The following is a 25,224-nucleotide window of genomic DNA, read 5'->3' as shown; positions in this document are numbered from 1 at the left end:
CCCTTCTTCTTTTGCCTTCAATCTTTCCCAGCATCAGGGTCTTTTCCAGTCAGTCGGCTCTTCACATCAGGTGGCGGAACAATTTCAGCTTCAACTTCAGCATCAGTCTTTCCAGTGAGGTGGCTTTACAGCCTGGCAAACTGCAGCTTGCCCTAGTGGCTGTCTTTAAGTTGTATACCTTCGGCCACTCCCAGTTCCCCGGAGCGCCTTTGATCCCACCCTCAGGATGTGTCTGAGTGCCATGGATCTTGTCGGCGCCCAGTGACTGAGAATTGACGGGACTTGGCCTTCGACAACTGAAACTCATCTGGGAACCCACAATGGCTCTGGTGGAAGTTCTGCAGGCGGTGGCAGCTATTGTCTCACCCCGTTCGCCGGAGCCTCCTTGCCCCTAGTCCGAGGTCCACCTAGAGGCTCCGGAGAAGCGGACTACCCGATCTCTGCCCGGGCGGTGGGAAGGTGGGGCGGTCCGGGACTGCCTTCAGCCGCGGGGGTGGGAACCGGGACACGCCTCTGGCCCTCCCCGCCCGCGAAGTTTGCAGCGCGCTGGCGGAGCCGCAGTCTTCGGGCCGAGGCCCAGCGCTGTCAGTTCCTGGTCGGGCGGGTGCCCGCTGCGGCCGCCGCACGTTCCAGCCCCGAGGAGCCGCCCCCTCGCCGCCGGCACCCGGCGCGTGGGGCGTGGGCGCGCATCGGCCGCCACCACCCACGCCCGGGCGGCGCTCGCTCGTCGCGTGAGCATCGTTCGCGGGACCGCGGGGTCCCCAGCCCCTCCGCGGGCCGCCCAGCCAGGAGGACCGCTCGCGGCGGGATGGCAGCGGCCCGGCGGGCTCGGGACTGGGCATCGGGGTCGGTGCTGCCGCTGCTGTCGCTGCTGCTGGTGCAGGCGGGGTGCGCGGCGGCTCGACACCCGCCGGCCCCGGCCCGGCTCAGCCTGCACCCGCCCTACTTCAACCTGGCCGAGGCGGCCAGGATTTGGGCCACCGCCACCTGCGGGGAGCGGGAGCCCGGGGGCGCGCGGCCCCGGCCCGAGCTCTACTGCAAGTTGGTGGGGGGCCCCACCGCCCCAGGCAGCGGCCACACCATCCAGGTAAGGTCCCGGGGAACCGCGGGCGGCGGGCTCCCTCCCCGCGCGGGGCAGCCACCCTGAGGCGAAGGGGTCGGACCCTTTCCCTCGCGCTCTCTTGGGGAACTCCTGCGGGGCTCCGCGGCCTCCGGAGGTGGGCGCGGTGCCCCGGAGTGATCTTGGGGAGCACTGCCCTCGGGGACAGGCCGCTCGAGGGCGGGATGGGTGAAGCACGCGAGGTGAAGGGCTGAGGTTCCGTTTGGGCGAGCCCAGGAGAAAGTCCGAAGCTGCGCTCCTGGGATGGCCTGAACGGTGGTCCAGCCCTGCTGCATCCGTCACCCAGGGAGCGCCCGGCGGGGCCTTGAGTCCCCGAGGGCCTCACCGACGCCCCTCCGTCCAGGCCCTCATCTCCCTGACTTTATGAAGAGACATTAATAGCAGTTAGATCCCCTGGTATATTTAAAGAGAGAAACCTTTGAGTTATATCAGTATTACCACTCCGGTGTCCCCAGAAAGAGGCAGCTCACCTCACAACCTGAAGTACTGCCACCATCCAGAGTCTCTCGGCCGAGTGGACCAGGTAGAGACAAGGGTACTGAGTCCATCAGGCTCCTACTGGAAACTCCTGTGCGGATGCCGGTGTTACTGGTGCTTCCTCAGCATCTGGAGGTGTGCCAGGTCCTTACACATGAGCGTCAGGCTACTCTGGGCACTGATCAGGTGAAAGGTTAACACATGCGGATACTTCATAGAGGACACTTGGGTTTGAACCCAGTCCTGACTCTAAATCCTCTTTACCAACCAAGCTGGTCACTGCCTCCCTCCCTGTCTCCTGAAGTATTGCTGAGTAAATGATTGCCGGAAGAGGGAGTAATTTCAGAGTTTGGGCTCCAAAAGGAAAAGATTATCATTCGGAGGCTAGGTCTGTTTTAGAAAGTCTTTTGACAAATTGTTGAACATGCAGTATATTATGAAATAGATGCTAACTTATTTATAAATGATATGCATGTATGACATTAATTTGTGTGTACTATAAATATAAAATAGAAATAAACATGCTTTTAATTTTCTTTAGTAACAACTCCAAATAATTTTGCATTCTCTAAATGTTTTATTTGTGATTGTGTATAACTAGTTATAAATAAACAAGTACTAATCATATATAATTATTTTTGACAAGTGTAGTTTAGCAGCATGATATAGCCATTCAAAGTTGGTTTTACATTCATACTTGATATTTTGTGGTTGTCGTCACTGAGAAAATACCTCAAAAATACGTAAATTAAAATGAAAACTACCTTGACTCCTGAGTTCCAGAGCCAGCTGCATAATTTGCAAAATGAAATTGTGGAGCTGCTTATTCAAAAATTATGCATATCAGTTCAGTTCAGTCCCTCAGTTATGTCCAACTCTTTGTGACCCCATGGGCCGCAGCAAGCCAGGCCTCCCTGTCTATTAACTCCCGGAGTTCACCCAAACCCATGTCCATTGAGTCGGTGGTACCACCCAACCATCTCATCCTCTGTCATCCCCTTCTCCAGCCTTCAATCTTTCCCAGCATCAGGGTCTTTTCCAGTGAGTCAGCTCTTCCCATCAGGTGGCCAGAGTATTGGAGTTTCAGCTTCAACATCAGTCCTTGCAATGAACACTCAGGACTGATCTCCTTTAGGATGGACTGGATGGATCTCCTTGCAGTCCAAGGGACTCTCAAGAGTCTTTTCCGGGACCACAGTTCAAAAGCATCAATTCTTCGGCACTCAGCTTTCTTTATAGTCCAACTCACATCCGTACATGACTACTGGAAAAACCATAGCCTTGACTAGACGGACCTTTGTTGGCAAAGTAATGTCTCTGCTTTTTAATATGCTGTCTAGTTGGTCATAACTTTCCTTCCAAGGAGTAAGTGTCTTTTAATTTTATGGCTTCAGTCACCATCTGCAGTGATTTTGGAGCCCCCAAAATAAAGTCAACCACTGTTTTCACTGTTTGCCCATTTATTTGCCATGAAGTGATGGGACCGGATGCCATGATCTTCGTTTTCTGAATGTTGAGCTTTAAGCCAACTTTTTTACTCTCCTCTTTCACTTTCATCAAGAGGCTCTTTAGTTCTTCTTTACTTTCTGCCGAGGATGGTGTCATCTGCATATCTGAGGTTATTGATATTTCTCCCGGCAAACTTGATTCCAGCTTGTGCTTCATCCAGCCCAGCATTTTTCATGATGTACTCTGCATATAAGTTAAACAAGCAGGGTAACAATATACCGCCTTGACATACTCCTTTTCCTATTTGAGACCAGTCTGTTGTTCATGTTCAGTTCTAACTGTTGCTTTCTGACCTGCATACAGGTTTCTCAAGAGGCAGGTCAGGTGGTCTGGTATTCCCATCTCTTTCAGAATTTTCCACAGTTTATTGTGATCCACACAGTCAAAGGCTTTGGCATAGTGAATAAAGCAGAAAGAGATGTTTTTCTGGAACTCTGTTGCTTTTTCGATGATCCAGTAGATGTTGGCAATTTGATCTCTGGTTCCTCTGCCTTTTCTAAAACCAGCTTGAACATCAGGGAGTTTACGGTTCACGTATTGCTGAAGTCTGGCTTGGAGAATTTTGAGCATTACTTGTCTAGCATGTGAGATGAGTACAATTGTGCGGTAGTTTGAGCATTCTTCAGCATTGCCTTTCTTTGGAATGGGAATGAAAACTGACCTTTTCCAGTCCTGTGGCCACTGCTGAGTTTTCCAAACTTGCTGGCATATTGAATGCAGCACTTTCACAGCATCATCTTTCAGAATTTGAAACAGCTCCACTGGAATTCCATTACCTCCACTAGCTTTGTTCGTAGTGATGCTTTCTAAGGCCCACTTGACTTCACATTCCAGGATGTCTGGCTCTAGATGAGTGATCACATCATCATAATTATCTGGGTCGTGAAGATCTTTTTTGTACAGTTCTTCCGTGTATTCTTGCCACCTCTTCTTAATATCTTCTGCTTCTCTTAGGTCCAGACCATTTCTGTCCTTTATCCAGCCCATTTTTGCATGAAATGTTCCCTTGGTATCTCTAATTTTCTTGAAGAGATCACTAGTCTTTCCCATTCAGTTGTTTTCCTCTATTTCTTTGCATTGATCGCTGAAGAAGGCTTTCTTATCTCTTCTTGCTATTCTCTGGAACTCTGCATTCAGATGCTTATATCTTTCCTTTTCTCCTTTGCTTTTCGCCTGTCTTCTTTTCACAGCTATTTGTAAGGCCTCCCCAGACAGCCATTTTACTTTTTTGCATTTCTTTTCCATGGGGATGGTCTTGATCCCTGTCTCCTGTACAATGTCACAAACCTCCGTCCATAGTTCATCAGGCATTCTATCTATCAGATCTAGACCCTTAAATCTATTTCTCACTTCCACTGTATAATCATAAGGGATTTGATTTAGGTCATACCTGAATGGTCTAGCGGTTTTCCCTACTTTTTTCAATTTAATTCTGAATTTGGCAATAAGGAGTTCATGATCTGAGCCACAGTCAGCTCCAGGTCTTGTTTTTGTTGACTGTATAGAGCTTCTTCATCTTTGGCTGCAAAGAATACAATCAATCTGATTTCTGTGTTGACCATCTGGTGATGTCCATGTGTAGAGTCTTCTCTTGTGTTGTTGGAAGAGGGTGTTTGCTATGACCAGTGCATTTTCTTGGCAAAACTCTATTAGTCTTTGCCCTGCTTCATTCCGCCTTCCAAGGCCAAATTTGCCTGTTACTCCAGGTGTTTCTTGACTTCCTCCTTTTGCATTCCAGTCCCCTATAATGAAAAGGACATCTTTTTTGGGTGTTAGTTCTAAAAGATCGTGTAGGTCTTCATAAAACCGTTCAGCTTCAGTTTCTTCAGTGTTACTGGTTGGGGCATAGACTTGGATAACTGTGATATTGAATGGTTTGCCTTGGAGACGAACAGAGATCATTCTGTCATTTTTGAGATTGCATCCAATTACTGCATTTCAGACTCTTTTGTTGACCATGATGGCTACTCCATTTCTTCTGAGGGATTCTTGCCCACAGTAGTAGATGTAATGGTCATCTGAGTTAAATTCACCCATTCCAGTCCATTTTAGTTCGCTGATTCCTAGAATGTCGACGTTCACCCTTGCCATCTCTTGTTTGACCACTTCCAATTTGCCTTGATTCATGGACCTGACATTCCAGGTTCCTGTGCAATATTGCTCTTTACAGCATCGGATCTTGCTTCTATCACCAGTCACATCCACAGCTGGCTATAGTTTTTGCTTTGGCTCCATCCCTTCATTCTTTCTGGAGTTATTTCTCCACTGATCTCCAGTAGCATATTGGGCACCTAATGACCTGGGGAGTTCCTCTTTTGGTATCCTATCATTTTGCCTTTTGCTACTGTTCATGGGATTCTCCAGGCAAGAATATTGAAGTGGCTTGCCATTCCCTTCTCCAGTGGACCACATTCATCATGATTATCTGGGTCGTGAAGATCTTTTTTGTACAGTTCTTCTGTGTATTCTTGCCACCTCTTAATATCTTCTGCTTCGCTAGGTCCATACCATTTCTGTCCTTTATTGAGCCCATCTTTGCCTGAAATGTTCCCTTGGTATCTCTAATTTTTTTGAAGAGATCTCTAGTCTTTTCCATTCTATTATTTTCCTCTATTTCTTTGCACTGATCACTGAGGAAGGCTTTCTTATCTCTCGTTATTCTTTGGAACTTTGCATTCAAATGAGTATATCTTTCCTTTTCTCGTTTGCTTTTCGCAGCTATTTGTAAGGCCTCCTCAGACAGCCATTTTGCTTTTTTGCATTTCTTTTTCTTTTCAAGATGCAGTGATAGAGTGTTAAACTAAGTGAGCAGCCTTTCTAAAAATGGGACCCTGTGAGAGTTTCCTGAACTGTGGTAGTTGTTCTTCTGCTCCATCCTCCAATTATTCTATTTTTTTTTTTTTAATGTAGAAACTTGGCCAGTATATGTTCATTTTTAAAGTGGAATTCAGTACTTCCTGGTAGGAAGGTGTTGTATTTTAATGTTATAAACAATGGATTCAAAGTTCATTCTTCTCTTGCAAAATATTGAAATATGTTAGAAAATTCTGTTTCTGTGTTTTTAAAATATACAAATGTAAGAGCTTTTAGAGTAACACAGTTCCATGTTTTCAGCAACAAAAGATGACACATTTCCAAACACCTATTTTTCAAAATTCTTTCCAAGGCATGCATTTCTTTAAAACAGTATTTACTTTTTCACATATTTTAAAAACAAAACACTTTCTTTGATGGAACAAAGTACCTCTGTTGTTTTGTAAATATTTATCAAATAATTCAGCGATGAAGAATCTGCCTATATTGCAGGAGACTTAGGAGACGCCAGTTTGATTCCTGGGTTGGAAAGATCCCTTGGAGGGGGGGCATGGCACTCATTCCAGTATCCTTGCCTGGAGAATCCCGTGGACAGAGGAGTCTGGTGGGCTACAGGCCACGGGGTCGCAAAGAGTCAGACACAACTGAAGTGACTGAGCATGCACGTATTACCGGCAGTCATTGGTCATCTCAGTGAAAGTCTGTCAGTTTGGAACTTTTGTGGGGAAAAAAAACTAACTCAGCTTTAAATTTAAGAGGTCTTTTAAGTACTTTTCCATGAGAAAACCAGTGAACCTGTGTAGCCAAAAGAATTTCATGATCACTCTCCTTTTCAGTACAATGTTGTAACTCTTCTGCTGCTTAGAAGAATAGAATCCACTTGTCCACTTAATTGAGCACACATAAGCTTCACGTGTCCTGAGCAGGTAATAGCCTCGTGCGTCAGAGCTCTCCTCTTCCCTTGAACAGACACTCGTAACTCTTGTGGCTAGTTGACTTGTGAACTGAATGAAGGCCTGTAGGCAGTATGTTGTTGTTCAGTCACCCAGTTGTGTCCACCTCTTTGTGACCTCATGGACTGCAGCATGCCAGGCCTCCCTGTCCCTCACCATCTCCTAGAATTTGCCCAAGTTCAGAGTTCATCAGTGGTGCCATAATATACAGAGGCAATCTGTATATTAGGAAAATTGAATTTCTTCATTTTAAGTAAACCAAACAGTTTGAGTATTCACTTCTTGCACCCCACTGGATTGCCTGGGACACCCAGCTTTGGAGAGAACTGTTCTAATTGTGGGAAGAGTAAACGTAAGGAGGAGGGAAGGTATCCAGGAAATTTTCAGCGGATTCTTTGTCCCCAGTTTTGCCTAGAAACGGGCCAACTCTCGTCCTCCTCAGCTGGTATTTTTATTGAGTGTTGTACTTTGCCACTACTGTTTTGAGAAGTACAGAAAAGTCATGTTTTTTGTTCTGATTGAGTTTCCATAATAGATGCTTAAACCTGAGTCTACAGGCGTAGATAGAGTAGGAAGTGGCTTCCTGAGGTCACCCAGCTGACTGCATTTCCAGGCCAAGGTGTAGCCTGCAGGAGGAGAATGCTGTCTGGGATTAGGCTTATGCTTCTCTAAAAACAAGGGGTGAGCAAAAGTGCTTTCTGCTTTTACGGTTGAGGGCTTGAGCAGGTGCACTGACGACTATTGTGAGAGGATCTTACATAATTAGGAGAGAAATATGTTGGAGACGAGAAGGAGAAGGCGAATTCCAGAAGCTGGACTCTTAGACACTTGTTCTAGCTCAGTGTTAGTAGCAGCTGGTGTAGACCTTCCTTTCAGAAAAGTGAGGTGTGGTGGGAGACAGGTCGGGGAAGGGGAGAGAGATTAAGGCTAATCATTTGGCTGTACCTGAGTGATGGTCATCTTTTAAAATATATATATCTTTATTTGACTGCATTGGGTATTAGCTATGGCATGCAGGATCTTTAGTTGTGGCATGTGGAATCGAGTTCTCTGACCGGGGATCAAACCCAGACCTCCTGCGTTGGGAGTGTGGAGTCTTAGTTATTAGACCACCAGAGAAGTTCTAGTTTTAGTCATCTTAAATCTGCTGATATACAACTCAAGCCAGGAAACAGAGAAATGCTAATAAAAATAGTTCTATTTTTTTGAAGTCTCCAAAAATAAAATTTTGGGGCCAGCTAGAGTTTAGAATTTCAGGTCTAAAGGATTTTGCAAAAAAGTAAAAAATGGATAAAAGTCACATCTTAGCGAAAAAAAAAACAACAACTCGGGTTTATGGGGCTGATTCTATAATAATAGTAACGTGGATACTTGAACAGTAGCATGTGGCAACAGGCAGGGCATTTAAAAAGTCTGTAGTTTGTTTGTTGTATAAAAAATGTTTGCAATGGTTTTTCTGTACTTAAGGTTCATTAAACAAGATTTTATATACTTGTAGCTGCTCAGACATTAAGTTTTGGTGTTTGAGAGCTCTGTGATTCAGGGATCCTGTCTTGTCCTGTTCCCCACTGTCTCTCCAGTGCTTAGGACAAAGCCTAGAACAGAATAGATGCTCTGAGACTATTGAATGAAAGGATGGCAAAGTGAAGATACAGTTGATGTTAATATAAATGTTACTGCTAGGGTTCCTGGCCTCCTTAATTAATAAAAATTGATCGGAGGCCAGACAGGAAATTCAGGCAAGGCTTTATTGGGGCCCCTGCTGCAGCAGCTGGGGAGTGAGAACCAGCAGGTTCCTTTGCTCAGTCCTTGGGAGAGGTAGGGGGGTGAGCTTGTTCCTTATATGTGTGGAGGGCAAGAGACACACTGGGCTGGGACCCCTAGGTCAGGAAGATCCCCTGGAGGAGGAAATGGCAACCCTCTCCAGAATTCTTGCCTGGAAAAACTCCCACGGACAGAGGAGCCTGGCGGGCTACAGCCCATGGCATCACAAAGAGTCAGACAGAACTGAGCGACTGAACATGCAAGGGTGCGTCCAGAGTTCGAGTCAGGTCGGAGGGGTGGTTTAGGTGGTCTGCCCACCACTTAGGTGGTGGTGTGTGCCTCTGGGGCAGGAGTGGGGGCAATGCACTGTACCTTGCTTTTGCTCTAAGCTCTTCACCAGTGACAGTTGGGTTTTTTGGTCTTTTTGTATCTTTTTCCAGGATTTGCCCTAACTGAGCATGCATGAAGTTATTTTTAGTCCCATATAGTTTCTTTGTATTTTGTCACTCAAGAGGAAGTGTGTCCAGGTGCAAGCATTGCAGATTTGCAGCAAATGGTCTGCACGGGCACGTCCCAGCCTGACCCTAAAGAGCAGATAAGAAAATATATACAAATTAATTTTATTCTGATGAAAAGTAACTACAATCGAAATATGTCGCAGTTTGTGCTTTAATTTCAAAAAAATATTTATTTGGCCACACCAGGTCTTAGTTGCAACATATGGGATCTAGTTCCTTGACCAGGGATTGAACCTGGGCTCCCTACATTGGGAATGCATAGTTCTAACTGCCGGACCATCAGGGAAGTCCCTGTGGTTTAATTTTAAATGTTTACCTACCCAAGGAATGTAAAGACATTATTACTGGCAGCCCTCGGTCTCTCTGGATTTCAAATCCACAGATTAAACCAACTGTGGGTTGGAAATACTCGGGAGAAAAAAAAATTTAGAAAGTTCTCCAAAGCAAAACTTTAATTTGCCCTATGCTGGCAACTATTTGCATAGTATTTACATTGTATTAATATTTAGTTCAGTCGCTCAGTCGTGTCCGACTCTCTGCGACCCCATGAATCGCAGCACGCCAGGCCTCCCTGTCCATCACCAACTCCCAGAGTTCACTGACTCACGTCCATCGAGTCCGTGATGCCATTCAGCCATCTCATCCTCTGTGTCCCCTTCTCCTCCTGCCCCCAATCCCTCCCAGCATCAGAGTCTTTTCCAATGAGTCACCTCTTCGCATGAGGTGGCCAAAGTACTGGAGTTTCAGCTTTAGCATCATTCCTTCCAAAGAAATCCCAGGGCTGATCTCCTTCAGAATGGACTGGTTGGATCTCCTTGCAGTCCAAGGGACTCTCAAGAGTCTTCTCCAACACCACAGTTCAAACGCATCAATTCTTCGGCGCTCTGCCTTCTTCACAGTCCAACTCTCACATCCATACATGACCACAGGAAAAACCATAGCCATAACATACATCCATTTAAAATGTGAATCCAGTAATTTTCAGTAAGTTTTTAGAGTGGTGAAACTGTCACTGGAGTCTAGTTTTAGAACATATATATATTTTTAAAAGCCTATTCTGCCACTTTCGGCTTTTAATTGGTAAGTCTAATCCGTTCACGTCCAAAGGACATTTCTGAATGAAGACATTTCTGCCATTTTGCTATTTGTTTTCTATATGTCATGTATTTTTTAGTTCCTCAGTTTCTCCATTACTGCTTGCTTTTGTGTTTAATGTTTCTAACGTATCATTTTGATTTCCTCTTCATCTCTTGTTCTGTTAAGTTTGTGTTTAATCACACCACATAACATGTGGGATCTTAGTTCCCCAACCAGGGATCAAACCCACACCACTGCAGTGGAAGCTGGAGTCTTAACTGCTGGACTGCCAAGGAAGTCCCCTGCAAATTTTAAAAAGTTATTTTCTTAGTGCTTACTCTGAGGATTACAATTAACATCCTAAATCTATTAACAGTCCAGTTTGAAATGATACCAACCCTGTTTTCAACAGCATCTAAAACTCTGCTCCTACACAGGTCTGTCCTCCACTTTTATCATGTTATTGCCACACATTACATCTTTACACATTGTTGCCCCTCAAGATAAAAATATAGTCATTGTTCTATTCATTTGTCTTTTAAATCACATAGGAAAAAAAGGAGCTATAAACCAAAATTGCAATCATGCTGGCTTTTGTATTTACCTATGTAAATGGCTACCTGTATTTGTATTCTGTATTTCTTTGGATGGCTTTGTGATACTGTCTAATGTCCTTTATTTCAACTCGAAGGACTCCTTTTAACATTTCTTGTAGGGCAGGTCTATCTACTAGCAGCAAACTCCTTCAGCTTTTATTTGGGGATGTCTTAATTTCTGCCTCATTTTTGAAGACTAATTTTATAGAATTCTTGACTGACAATTTTATTTTCTTTCAGCACTGTATAATCTCACTGTGATCTGGCTTCCATGGTTTCCAATGAAAAATAGGTTGTTCATCTTATTGAGCATCCGTTTTGTGGGATGGATTGCTTTTGCTGTTTTCAAAATTTTCTGTCTTTGACAGTTTGGTTATAATGTGTCTTGGTATGGATCTTTCTGTAGATGATTGGCCTTTTTATGGCCCATTTTTCTTTCTGTGTTTCAGATATTTATTTATTTATTTGGCCGCATCAGGTCTTAGTTGCAGTGCGAGGGCCTAATTGCCCTGAAGCGTGTGGAATCCTCCTGGACCAGGAATTGAACCTGCGTCACCTACACTGCAAGGTTTCCCCACCCCTGGGCCATTGGGGAAGTCCCACAGCCCAGTTTTCTTAAAAGACCAGGAAAGCTCTTGTGAGGGAAAATAAAGTGTCACTTCACTGTACATATTAGCAAACTCCTCTCACTTAGAGATGAAGAACTCTGTCTCTGCAATCTTGTAGACCTGAGTTTGAATTTTTACTCTTGCAGCCCTCTCTGACCTTGGAAAATTGCAAAATCTCAGTTTTCTCATCTATAAGACTAATAATAGTGTATCTCACAGGTTTGCTGGAGGATAAAAGCACTTATTATGTTTCCTGGCACATAGTCAATGCTCAGTAAATGTTTTTCCATACAGTGAAAAAATTCTTAGATAAGACTTCTGAAGTGGTAAGCTACAAAAATGATTTGTCACAATAGTCATTTAAAATTTTTGAGTGAAAAGTTCTTTTAATAGTGGAATGTATGGTGTATTATACACTGAACACATTTGACATGCTGAATAATCCACAGGCATAAAGACTTTTATAGCCTTCTACAGAATAACCATGTTAAATTGTTTTGGTAATGAATTGATGCTTTTGAACTGTGGTCTTGGAGAAGACTCTTGAGAGTCCCTTGGACTGCAAGGAGATCCAACTAGTCAGTCCTAAAGGAGATTAATCCTGAATATTCATTGGAAGGACTAGTACTGAAGCTGAAACTCCAATACTTTGGCCACCTGATGCGAAGAACTGACTTATTTGAAAAGACCCTGATGCTGGGAAAGATTGAGGGTAAGAGGAAAGGGGGACAACAGAGGATGAGATGGTTGGATGGCATCAGCGACTCAACGGACATGAGTTTGAGTAGGCTCTGGGAGTTGGTGATGGACAGGGAGGCCTGGCGTGCTGCAGTCCATGGGGTTACCGAGAGTCGGACACAACTGAGTGACTGAACTGAAATGAACGGAACTGAATGTGTTAATAACTGTTCAGCTATTATTTATTTATGTAGGGTTTTTGTTTTTAGGTTTTTAATAATTTTGTGTGTTTACTTTTGACTGCACTGGCTCTTCGTTGCCGCAGGGACTTTTCTCTGGTTGCGGCGAGCAGGGTCTACTTTCCAGGTGCAGTGCTTAGGTTCCTCACTGCCGTGGCTTCTCTTGCTGCGGAGCACAGGCTCTAGGGCACGCGGGCTTCAGTAGCTGTGGCACGTGGCTCAGCAGTTGTGGCTCCTGGGCTCTAGAGCACAGATTCAGTAGTTGTGGCACAGAGGCTTAGTTGCTCTGTGGCACGTGGGATCTTCCCAGATCAGGGATCGGACCTGTGTCTCCTGCATCAGCAAGTGGATTCTTCACCACTGAACCACCAGGGAAGCCCAGGACTTCACTTTTTTATGTGCTTTCTGGTACCACGAGATGTTCTAGGGTCACTGTTAATTTTCTTTTCCCCAGAGTTGAAACTAACTAGAGAGCTAACCAGAGAGCTTTGTTTTTTTAAATTAGTAAGATATGTAGAAACCAAGATCTGGATATGAGGCGTGCTCATTGTTACCGGCATGTCACTGCCTCTAGACCCTTTCAGTGGATAGAGCTAGGAGTTACATATATATCTGTTAATTCCTGTATAGACACACATCATATACACACAAATATTTTTTTATCCGCTGAAGTAACATTTTGGGGGAGGTATTAATTTTTTAAGGTGAATTTTGGTGGCACTAGGGCTTCCCTGGTGGCTCAGGTGGTAAAGAATCTGCGTGCAATGCAGGAGGCCCAGGTTCAATGCCTGGGAAGATCCCCTGGAGAAGGAAATCGCAGCCCACTCCAGTATTCTTGCCTGGGGAATTCCATGGACAGAGAAGCCTGGCGGGCTGCCATCCGTGGGGTCGCAAAGAGTTGGACACAACTGAGTGACTTAACACTTGGTAGCACTAATACAGTCTTCTAGACCATAAATTTATTTCCTGTTGTGATTTGAGCTTTCATGAAACCTATGTTAACTTTTGCTCAACATTCTGGAACAATTTGACTAGTGAGGAAAAAATTTAGTAAATGGTACCTCTGACCTATTGACTAAATGGTTTTAGTCAGTGGAACTGCCTGGTTTCTGCTGTATGTGTAAGCTCCTGGCCAAGGGGGCTGAAAATCCAGCCTGGGCAAGGCTGTATCTGTTGAGAGTCAGGGAGTCTCTTTCTGCTTCTCAGAAAAGAGTTGTTTGCATGATCTAGCAGATCCTTGATTAGATCCCTCCTGCCAACAGGGTGTAACGTGCCCTGGGGAAAGCTAACTCATTGAGTCCCATGTGTCCTGCCAGTTTCTCAAATGTCATAAGTGTATTGTATTCTCTCAGTGGTTTTCCCATCCGGTGCTTAGTTGCCCAGTTGTGTCCAACCCTTTGTGACCCCATAGCCCGCCAGGCTCCTCTGTCCATGAGGATTCTCCAGGCCAGAATACTGGAGTGGATACCCTATCCCTTCTCCAGGGGAACTTCCCAACCCAGGAATCGAACCAGGGTCTCCTGCATTGCAGGCAGATTCTTCACCAGCTGAGCTACCAGAGAATCCCCCTCCCATTCCTAGATGCTTAGAAAATACATATGGAAGTAAGAAATGAATATTAGCTTGAGAGCAGTATGGGTTTTAATTAGATTTTCAATGCATATCTTAACCGTGGGGTATGGAAGTAATTCTCCATTACTTTCATGTTGCACTGTGTACTGTGTACAGAGTAATACCAAATAAGGTGGGGCGGGCAGAATGGTGAATAAGGAGAACAGTCTAGCTTCCCTCCTGTGCCTCCCTCCCTATGCCCCATCTCAGTCCTCCAGGTCATTGCGGAGCACCAGACTGGGCTCCCCATGCTACCCGACAGCTTCTCACCAGCCATCCATCTTTCTTCTCTCTTTCGTGCAGAGTATTAATTTAACACTTACCGACACCTGGCACTGTTCTAAAGCACCTTTCACAAACTGACTTCTTAATCCTCACAACAATTTATGAAGGAGGGACTCTTGGCACGCTCATTGTCTCAATGAGGACACTGAAGCACACAGGAGTTAAGTGATTTGTTCAAGGTCACGCAGCGAGTAGGTAGTAAAGCCAGGTACTCTGGCTGCAGAGTTCGTGCTCTTCATTTCTTTTTTTAAAAATTAAAAAAAAATTTAACAATCTTGCGTTGGTTTCTGCTGTACAACAATGCGGATCAGCCTTGATCCATTGCCTCCCTTCTGCGTCTCCTTCCACAGCCCCCATCCCATTCCTCCAGGTTTTCCCGGAGCACCAGACTGGGCTCCCCAGGCTACTCAGCCGCTTCTCACCAGCCATCCATCTTAGCACCTGACAGTGTATCTGTGTTCTTGCCGCTTTCTCCGTTGGTCCCATCCTTTCCTGCCCCCACTGTGTCCATGAGTCCGTTCTCTACATTTGCATCTCCATTCCTTCCCTGCAAATAGGTTCTTCAATACCATTTTTCTAGTTTCCATCTACATGTTAATATACTCTGTTTGCTTTTCTCTTTCTGACTTACTTCACTCTGTGTAACAAGCTCTAGGTTACTCCACCTCACAGAGTTCATGTTCTTACCTGCCATGCTGTGCTCACACTGCTGAGCCAACTGGTCTTCCCTCAGAGTTCCAGCCAAGCTCTGTGCCACCTCGCTAAAACTCCATTCATCACCTTGAAGCCATTGATTGTCATGTCTGTGTCCTTATGAAATCATGAGCTTCCTGAGGGTGGGGCCACATTTTCCTGCTATTTGTTTTCCCTGCGGCAGCTTATCATGGACGCTTTGTAGATGCTGTTTGGAGAAGCATTCACAGGGCAGCCCTGTCATAGAATTATCCTGCTGGAGCAACACCTTGATGGAAGTGCTGTTTGACAAAAAAAAACCAAAAACCTGACTTTCAACAACCTGGCTTTGGAGGACAGATATGGCCCCGGTGTGTTGAATTTCAAAGTAGGGGTGCCTAATGCAGTGGCTGAGACTGATGGCTAGGGGTGGGCCACCGGCAGCTGGAAAGGGCAAAGGAAGATCCTTCCTCTACAGGCATGAGAGGGAACGGGCTTTGCCGATGTCTTGATTTCAGACTTGCAGCCTCCAGAGCCATGAGACGACAACTTTCTGTTGCTCTAAGCCAGTGTGTGGTATTCTCTATGACAGCTTGTGGTAGTCATTTGGGGCTGCTGTAACAAAAAAAATAGATTGGATAGCTTCTAAAAACCAGAAGTTTGTTCCTCAGAGTTCTGGAGGCTGAGATCCAAGGTCAAGTGTGGGCAGATTCAGTGTTTCGTGAGGACCCACGTTTGCTCCTGGCTGTTTTATCGCTGTCCTCACAAGGTGGGAGGGATGAAGGATTTCCTCCGGGCCTCTTTTTTAAGGGCACTAATCCCACTTGTGTACTTGAAGCCTTCATCCTGATAACATCTTCTAGTGGGTTATGTCTTTACATGAATTGGCGGGGCGGGGCACAAATACTCAATCCCAGGCAGTAACTTCAGCGCTCAACCAGATAACCAGCCTCTCGGTCAGTCAGCAGTGTTTGTTGACCAGTGTGTGAGTTATCTGTGTGTGGAAGGGTGGAGGATGCAGGCATTGGGTAGGGCTCTCAGGTGGTTCTAGGGTCTCTGCTTTTGAGACTTTGCAATCTGATAAGTCAAAGTTAGTCCCTAAACAGAATAAGAAGAGCTCTCGGTTGAACAAATACTTAGGGATCACCCACATGGAGAGTAATCCTTAAATGTGAAGAACAATTTCAGTGGGGCATAAAGTAAGGATTGCTTAACACAGGTGGGGTGGTGGAAGTTTGGGGGCCCTGGATCCCTTATCACACGGAGTCAGTGTTCTGGAGGAGTCCTTCACTGGTCGGGGTTCTGGAGGCAGCGTCAGGAAAAGGATGAAGTGGGGCTAATGAGAGGCCCAGTTCACTGTGTTCTGGGATTGGCTCTGCAGAGACTAAATATGACTGAAGGTTTGTGTGCACAAAAGACGGTGGTGGCAAAGATTTTACACAAGGAATTTAGGTGGCTGATAAAATTTTAAAAGAATGAACTAAAGAGTTGAGGGCATTGGGACAATGAGAAAATAAAGCAGTAAAGAGTGTGATTATTTCGTAAGGACATTAATAACTGAAGTGGAATCAAGAGGGAAATGCTTGGTTGGCGGACTGAATCAGGTCAACGTCAGACTCTCTCCTGAGACACTAACTGGCCCTTAGCAGCTCAGTAGTTGTTGGCTGGATGAACAAATTATCAGAGCAGACCTGCTTTCATAAATCTAGGCTTTGGGATGAAGCTCTAAAGAGGAAGTGCTTTGGCTTTGGGGTGTTATGTGGACAAGCTTAAGTGTGGCCTGGCCTACCTCAGAAACCTGGGTTTGTTTGTAAGCAGGCCACTTACCTGTAACCACAGGTACCAAGTGACCCTTTATTGCCAGTAAAATGCCAGCACTATATATAGGGAACAAGAGAATAGAGGGGGAAGTAGAAGGAAGAGGATTTTATGGAAACTGGGTTTTACTTGTGCTCTGTTGGTGGGAATGTAAGTTGGTGCAGCCGTTGTGGGAAATAGTATGGAGGTCTCCCAAAAAATTAAACGTAGAGCTACCACGCATGCTTGCGTGCTGTCCCTTCAGTCATGTCCGACTCTTTGCGACGCTATGGACTGTAGCCCGCGAGGCTCCCTGGTCTGTGGGGTTCTCCAGGCAAGAATACTGGAGTGGGCTGCCATGTCCTCCTCCAGGGGCTCTTCCCAATCCAAGGGTCAAATGTCTGTCTCTTCTGCCTCCTGCACTGGCAGGCAGCTTCTTTACAATGAGCCACAGTGGAAGCCCTAGAACTACCATATGACTCAGCAATTCCACTCCTGGGTATATACCCAAAAGACCCAAAAGCACTAGCTTGGAAAGCTGTCTGCACCCCAATGTCTATAACAACATTATTGACAATTGCCAAGATATAGAAGCGACCTAATCACTGGGGAGAAACACCCCAGTGATTCTAGTGGTGGGGTGATCACTACGGACAGTACCTCATTGAATCCTCGTGATCACTGCCTAAGGTTGGTAGTGTTAGCCCATTTAAACAAAGAGAAAATGAAACCCCAGGGAGACTGAACAGTTTGATTAACATTTTGAAGCTGTGGCTGGTGGAGGCAGAATTTGGACCTCCGTTGTTCTACGGCAAAATGCACCTATTTCAAACAAGTTGAAAGAGAAGAATAATCTCTGGAATTTGTCCTGAGTGGACATAGTTTTTAAGTAATTGGTGTACATTCTGCAGATATTTGCCTTAAAAAAATACATACCTGGAACCAACCTAGAACCCTTTTTTTTTTTCGTCTCTCAAGTCCCTTCCTCCAGGAACCCAGCACATTGGCAGGCAAAGCTCCCCCTCCCAGTGGGTGAAATCTGTGGCGGCGGGGTGGGCAGCAGAGCTGGGTGCTCTCCTGTGCTCTGATTGCCCTTCACCTCGCTCTGTGAAGATGTTTAGGTGCTCAGGAAATTGACAAGACACTTGCCTTTACTTGTAGGTGACCTGCCCTTGTGCTTTCTGCCTCTCAGAAAGGAGAATGTTCTGAACAAGGTTTGGTGAAGGAGCAACCCCAGGTTTGGAAGGGGTGCACTCCAGAATGTTCTCCACATCAGGGCAGCAGCTGACTGGGGTCTGGTCACTTGAGACTGTGCCTTGAAGGCATGTAACTTCAGGAGTCTCGGAGGGGCGTTCATGGCAGTGGGAACGTGGTGATCGTGTACCGGGGCCGTTGACGGATGCCTGTGATTAGATCTTGCTTTGTTTTTTTGTGCCACCTGCGTGCGGGCAGCTGAGACTGTCAGACGGGGTGTTCTCAGCTGGGGCTCTTCCCACACAGCTGCTTGCGGGCAGGTGTGTTGAAAATCACATAATTGTGATTCCAGCTTGGCCTCACGCTTCATCCAAATCCAAGACGGGGCTCTCTGATGCAGCTTCTAGGGCCGGCAGGCCAGGATGGATGGCGTTCTGAGCCAGATTCACACACGGGTCCTGGTTCTTGCAGGTCCTAGCTGTGTGGTTTGAGCCCCTTCACCTCTGTGAGCCATCATTTCTGTGTCTTTAAGGGTTTTTTAAAAATTTATTTTTTAATTGGAGGAATATTGCTTTACAATGTTGTGTTAGTTTCTGCTGTACAACAGTGAATCAGCCATAACTGTACACGTCCCCTCACTCTTGAGCCTCCCTCACCTCTCCCCACCCCACCCCTCTAGGTCGTCACAGCCCTGGGCTGGGCTCCCTGTGTTATACAGCAGGTTGCCACTAGTTATCTGCTTCACACAGGATAGTGTATATACGTCAGTGCCACTTTCTGCATTCATCCCACCTTCTCCTTCCTCCACTGTGTCCACAAATTCGTGCTCTACATCTGCGTCTCCATTCCTTAAACAACTAGGGATAAATCTACCATATGACCCAGCAGTGGGTATATACCCTGGGTCCTTAAGTTCTGAAGGCTTTGATGCAAACCTGAGAGTGTGGTGAAGATTTAGCAGGAGAAAGCGTGGCGTGTCTCTCCTGGCACCCACACCTCTCCCTGCCCAGTGCTCCCTTTATCAGAGCACCTGCTGGTGACATCTTGTGTTTGAGTTACTTCTCTTCTCTCCCACTGAATTTCTTCTAGAGCAGGGTCCCACTCTTGTTTGTTCCTTTGTTTCTACCCTAGCATCCAACACACATTGGAAGCGATCTGGAAAAGTTGAATGAATGAATGATTGTTCAAACAATAAAAGAGAAGTCGTGGTAGGGAGTGGTGCTGTAATCAGCCTCTAGTTTCTGAGAACAAAACAGTGTTTGGGCCGTGAATGCAATTGCACAGTCTTATATGTAAGAAGGTTTTTTTTTTTTTTAATTGATTCATTTTTAGTTGAAGGATAATTGCTTTACAATATTAGTACGAGGTTTCTGAATAAGGAGAATGATTAAAAATGTGAGCAACTAGGAGAGACTAATTTTTTCCCGTCTCTCTAAAAATGTGTAGGTTACTCCTTGGGCCTCTGGGTGAACAGTGGCATGTCCTCTGGGACCCTCCAGTCTTGGATCTCAACTCTCTTTGTTGTTTATTTGAACAGTTTTGTCTCCTTCCTTTCCAGCCTCTTCTATTTGCTATTTCCCACAGGACTAGGCTAATAACAGCCTTGACACAATTCAGAGGGAGAGTCCCTTGTCTTGTTTATCTTTCAGTATTCTCACCTCTGTCTGAAGCAGCTTCCGATTCTGCACAGATGGTCTGTACAGGTTTGTTGCCTGGGTCGATGAATACCTGAACACAAAGATGTAAAGAGTTCTCTTTGTTCTCTCCCTGTCCCCCTCTTCTCTGACTTTTTGTCCTTTTATTTATTTGTGGTTATTTAGGAATATTTGACCTGAGGTGCAGAATTGCATTATGGATTGTTCACAACCCTCAGTTTATGGCATCCTTTCATCATTGGTCCTCGCATGATCAGCCTTAATGTGTATGTGGATGGATGGGTTTTAAATAGTAAAACATGGGACTTCCCTGGTGGTCCAGCAGTTAAGACTCTGTACGTGTACTGAGGGAACTTGAGTTCAATCCCTGGTTGGGCAACTAAGATTCCCATGTGCTGTGTGGCCAAAAAAAAAAAAAAGAAGTATAGTTGATTGTATTAAAATGTTTCAGGTGTATAGCAGAGTGATTGCACTGTGTACAGACGTTGTTGTTCAGTCGCTAAGTTGTGTCCAACTCTGCCACTCCATGGACTACAGCACGCCAGGCTTCCTTGTCCTTCACCATCTCCCAGAGTTTGCTCAAATTCATGTCCATTGAGTCAGTGATACCATCCAACCATCTCATCCTCTGTCACCCTCTTCTTCTCCTGCCCCCAATCTTTCCCAGTATCAGGGTCTTTTCCAATGAGTCGGCTCATCACATCAGGTGGCCGAAGTATCAAAGCTTTAGCATCAGTCCTTCCAATGAATATTCAGGACTGATTTCCTTTAGGATTGACTGGTTTGATCTCCTTACTGTCCAAGGGACTCAGGAATCTTCCCCAACACTGCAATTCGAAAGCATCAGTTCTTCAGTGCTCAGCCTTCTTTATGGTCCAACTCTCACATCCATACATGACTACTGGAAACACCATAGCTTTGGCTGTACGTATCTTTGTCAGCAAGGTGATATCTCTGCTTTTAATATGGTGTCTAGGTTTGTCATAGCTTTTCTCCAAGGAGCAAGCATGTGCATACATACATATATGTATATATTCTTTTTCAGATTCTTTTCCATTATAGGTTATTACAAGGTATTGAATATAGTTCCCTGTATTCTACAGTAGGTCTTTGTTGCTTATCTATTTCATATACAAGTAGAGTGTATCTGTTAATCCCCAATTTCCAGTTTATCCGTCTCCCCCTTCCCTTTTGTTAGGTTTATTTTCTATGTCTGTAAGTCTGTTTCTGTTTTGTAAATTAGTTCATTTGTATCATTGTTTTAGATTTCACATACAAGTGATACCATATGACATTTGTCTGTCTGACTTCTTCACTTAGTATGATAATCTCTCGGTCCATCCATGTTGCTGCAAGTGGCATTATTTCATTTTTATGGCTGAGTAATATTTCACTATATATTCTGTGTGTGTATATATATATACACATACATACATACCACATCTTCTTTATTCATTAGTCTGTTGATGGACCCAATGTTCTTAATTTTAATGTAGTCAGATCTGTCTCTTTTTTTGTGTCAGTGCTCTCTGAACCTTGTTTAAGAACTCTTTCCTTGCTCTACATTCTAAAAAGTATTTACCTTTTATTTTCCACTAAGAGATTTAAAACTTTAATTTCTAATGTTATGTTCTCAGTTCTTCTATAACAACACAAAAAGCATCATATCGAGACTTCCCTGGCAGTCCAGTGGTTAAGACTTTGCCTTCTAATGTCGGGGGTGTGGGTTCCATCCCTGGCTGAGGAACTAAGATCCCACATGCCTTGTGGCCAAAAGAGATAAATGTAGATTGTAAGCATCCACATCCTTGAAAGAGATTTACTTGTATCATGTCTCCTTATAAACTTCAAGGAGAAATAATTTAATTCCTTTACCAGTAATTAAACTGGTAAAATGATTTCTAGGGAGAAAATGGGAAAAATAAAAATCAGTGAAAGGAAAAATACTCATAAATGTTAAGATGTCCTAGCTTAAACAGTTGTTAATTACACTTTTTGGGGGCTTCCCAAATAGCTCAGTGGGTAAAGAATCTGCTTAGAATGAAGGAGAGCAGGAGACTTGGGTTCATTCCCTGAGCTGGGAAGATGCCTTGGAGGAGGGCATGGTAGCCCACTCCAGTATTCTTGCCTGGAGAATCTCATGGACAGAGGAGCCTGGCAGACTACAGTCCATGGGGTCACAGAGAGTTGGATACAGCTGAGCACAGCACAGATGCTTTTTATTAATAACAACATTTTGGAGAAAGAACTCAAATTTATTTTTGGAAAACCCTGAGATGCTTATTCCTTTATTGGGCTTCTGTGACGTGCTGGGCTGTAGTGATTTGGGGAAAAGCAAGTCACAAGGCCTCTGACCTCATGAACTGATGGGACTGCCAACCCCACAGTGCTGCTTCTGGGTTACAGAATTCTCTTCATGTAAGGTCAAAAGATAAAGTTGTACATAATTTATCATCATATATGAAAAAACCCTCTGTAACACATTTGACGAATGCATTTGGTCATGCATTTGGCTTCACCCCAGGATCAAATTTATCCTTGAACACTGAAAAGTTAATTTCCAAGATGTTCATCCAGGGCAGAGCTACCCTTTTAACACAGCACATTTCTGGAGAGGCTGTGAGTCTCAGTTTGCTTCTCTGTACGTGGACTTCCCTGGTTGCTCAGCGGTAAAGAATATGTCTGCCGATGCAGGAGACACAGGTTTGGTCCCTGGGTTGGGAAGATCTCCTGGAGAAGGAAATGGCAATCTATTTCCAGCATTCTTGCCTGGGAAATCCCAAGGACAGAGGAGCCTGGCTGGCTACAGTCCTTGAGGTCTCAAGAGTTGGACACAACTTAGTAACTAAACAACAGCAACAGCAACAACAACACCACCTCCTCTTATGTAGTGGTTATGCTCTAAGATCATTTAATTGAGGAGCAAAGCATTTCAGTATGTGAAGTCCACTACTGAGTAAGCATAGGCTTTGAACAAATTGAAATAAACTCAATATATAAAGGCCTATGATCAGCTTATTAGGTGGTGCATGCTTAGTTGCTTGGTCGTGTCCTCCTCTTTGGGACCCCATGGACTGTAGCCCTCCAGGCTCCTCTGTCCCTGGGATTCTCTAGGCAAGAATACTGGAGTGGGTTGCCATTTCCAGGGGATCTTCCTGACCCAGAGATCAAACCTAGGTCTTCTGCATTGCTGGTGGATTCTTTACCATCTGAGCTATAAGGGCACTAAAATTATTCATTTCAGAAACAAAACAAGATAGAATCAAGAGAATCCGCTTACTAAAAAAGAGTAATTCAGTAAGAAGATGAGGTGATATCAGTAGAATCAGAATTCAGTAGAGATGATAATATTAAATGAATAACCACTCCAGATAAAAATGAGTTCCCATTTACCTACTAAATGAACTGCCAACTCCCACAGTCTAGCCACATCTCTGCCACTTACCTTTCAAGTGTTGCCTTCCATGTCCTCTTGTTTAAATGGGCCAGCTGGTCTCTGTGTCTTTGCTGGTGCTGGTTCCTCTGCCTGGAACACCTTCCCGATTGGCTGCTCACTGCCACTTACCAGCGTCCTTTCCATCTTCACAGGCAGCTTAAATCCCACCTCTTTGCGCAGCCTTTCCTGAGCTCATAGAATATCTACCACCTTAGGCCCTGGGCTCTATGCTCTTGCCACACCTACCCCCTTGTGGTTACTTATATGGTTATCACCTCCACTGGGGCTGTGAGCAGGGCTTCTCTTTGGAGCCCAGGGCCTGACACACGCCTTGCAGAGGAGGATGTGAAGAGTTGACATGGATTTGCTGAAGGAGAACATCATCGCAGCCCAAGCACAGCAGGCTCTTCTTAGTGTCACACAGGACAAGAAAAACGTAGCTGTAATGGATGGAAGATAATATAATGTGTATCCTAGAAACACGATGAACAGAGGTCTAAGCAGGTGATACGGTTTAAGATGAAATGGAAAAGAGAAAGCCTTACTACTGTCTTCTGAAAATATGATGATAAACTTCAACAGTTGGCATGTCTAAGCTGTATAAAGCGTCTTTGTTTTGATTACCTCTTTGACTAAATTGATAAGAAATTACTTAAAAATTAAAGAAGAACTTTTTTTTTTCCCCCAGGGGCAGTTCTGTGACTACTGCAATTCTGAGGACCCCAGGAAAGCACACCCTGTCACCAATGCAATTGATGGATCAGAGCGTTGGTGGCAAAGCCCTCCCCTTTCATCAGGCATGCAGTACAACAAAGTCAACGTCACCCTGGACCTGGGGCAAGTGAGTTGTGCTTTCCTCTGGAATGGGGAAAATTAGCTCGAATCATTGTTTCTGTGGTTATTGCTTTTTGCAATTAATTTTTATTGGCATATAGTTGATTTACAATGTTGTGTTAGTTTCTGCTGTATAGCAAGGTGAATCAGCCATATATCTATCCTTGTATACAAATATTCCTGTGATTATTTCTGAAATAATGATTATTTTAAAAACAAGCTTCAGTTTCAGTTTACTAATACTATGAAGCCCTTGACTTTAATATTTGCATCCCTCAACACCCAGCACAGTGCCTGTCACAGTGCAAACACCCATACCTGCCTATTAAATGAGCTAAAACAATAATTGTAAGTAGTATCAACAAGGGTATTTTTTATTATTGTTTTTGACTGTGATAAAGTACACATAATGTGAAATTTAGCATCTTAGCCATTTCTAAGTGTACAGTTCAGTAGTGTTAAATCAGTTCACAGTGTTGTGAAATCAATATTCAACACTTTTTAATTTTGGAAAACTGGTACTCTGTACTCATTAAACACTGACTGTCCATTCTACTTTCTGTCTCTGTGAGTCTGACTGCCCTCGGTACCTCATATAAGTGGAATCACACCGTATTTGTCCTTTTGTGATTGGCGTATTTTGCTTAGCAGAATGTCTTCAGGGTTCATCCGTGTTGCAGCATGTGTCAAAATTTCTTTTCTTTTAGAGGCTGAATAATATTCCATTGTACGGATACCACATTTTGGTTATTTATTCATCCACCACTGGCCGCTTGGGTTGCTTTCACCTTTATGCTCTCACCTCTATTGTGAATAATGCTATGAACATGGGTATGGCAAAGATATCTTTATAGCATTCTCTTTCCTGGAAATCTTGACTCTGTGAGCAGTATCTACCATAGTTTTTGATCTTGTTTGGCCATCTGGTCCATGAGGGAATCTGATTAAGACCTGTCCTCCTGTGAGAGGCTAAGATGGTCCTAGGATGTTTCATGCCCCTCTTTTTTGAGTGTGGACAGCTCTATAAATATGATGGATGTCACTTCCATGATAAAATGATATCATATGACAAGAGATGAAGGGATTTTGCAGGTGCATTAAAGATCCCAAGTCAGTTGCTCAAAAGGAACACTATCCTGGGGACCTCTTCTAATTAGGGGAGCTCTTAAAACGGACTGGCCCTATCCCAAGGAAGAGATTTGAAACATGATAAGTTTACCTGCTAATCTCAAAGGGAAAGCTTCCTGTGGTGATGGCCATATGGCAGAGATCTAAGAGTTGGTTCTAGAAATGGAGAGAGGTCCCAGCCAACAACCAGCAAGAAAAGCGGGAACCTGTCCTGCAACCATAAGGATCTAGATTCTGCTAACAACATGTGCAAACTTTA

General features: G+C 44.5%; 1 protein-coding gene across 1 annotated transcript in view; it reads left to right on the top strand.

The window, feature by feature from the left end:
* The first annotated feature begins 808 nt into the window (after positions 1-808).
* The window catches only part of LAMA3 (laminin subunit alpha 3), a 253,009-nt gene continuing 228,593 nt past the window's right edge, over positions 809-25,224 (top strand). The window contains exons 1-2 of the mRNA XM_052660252.1: positions 809-1,087; positions 23,692-23,844. Coding sequence (XP_052516212.1) covers positions 809-1,087; positions 23,692-23,844 — 432 coding nt within the window. The remainder of the gene's footprint in view (positions 1,088-23,691; positions 23,845-25,224) is intronic.

This window comes from Budorcas taxicolor, chromosome 22 (genome assembly GCF_023091745.1).
Source record: "Budorcas taxicolor isolate Tak-1 chromosome 22, Takin1.1, whole genome shotgun sequence".
NCBI lineage: Eukaryota > Metazoa > Chordata > Mammalia > Artiodactyla > Bovidae > Budorcas > Budorcas taxicolor.
Note: the sequence above shows the minus strand (reverse complement) of the source record. Positions and strands in the feature narration are given on the sequence as shown.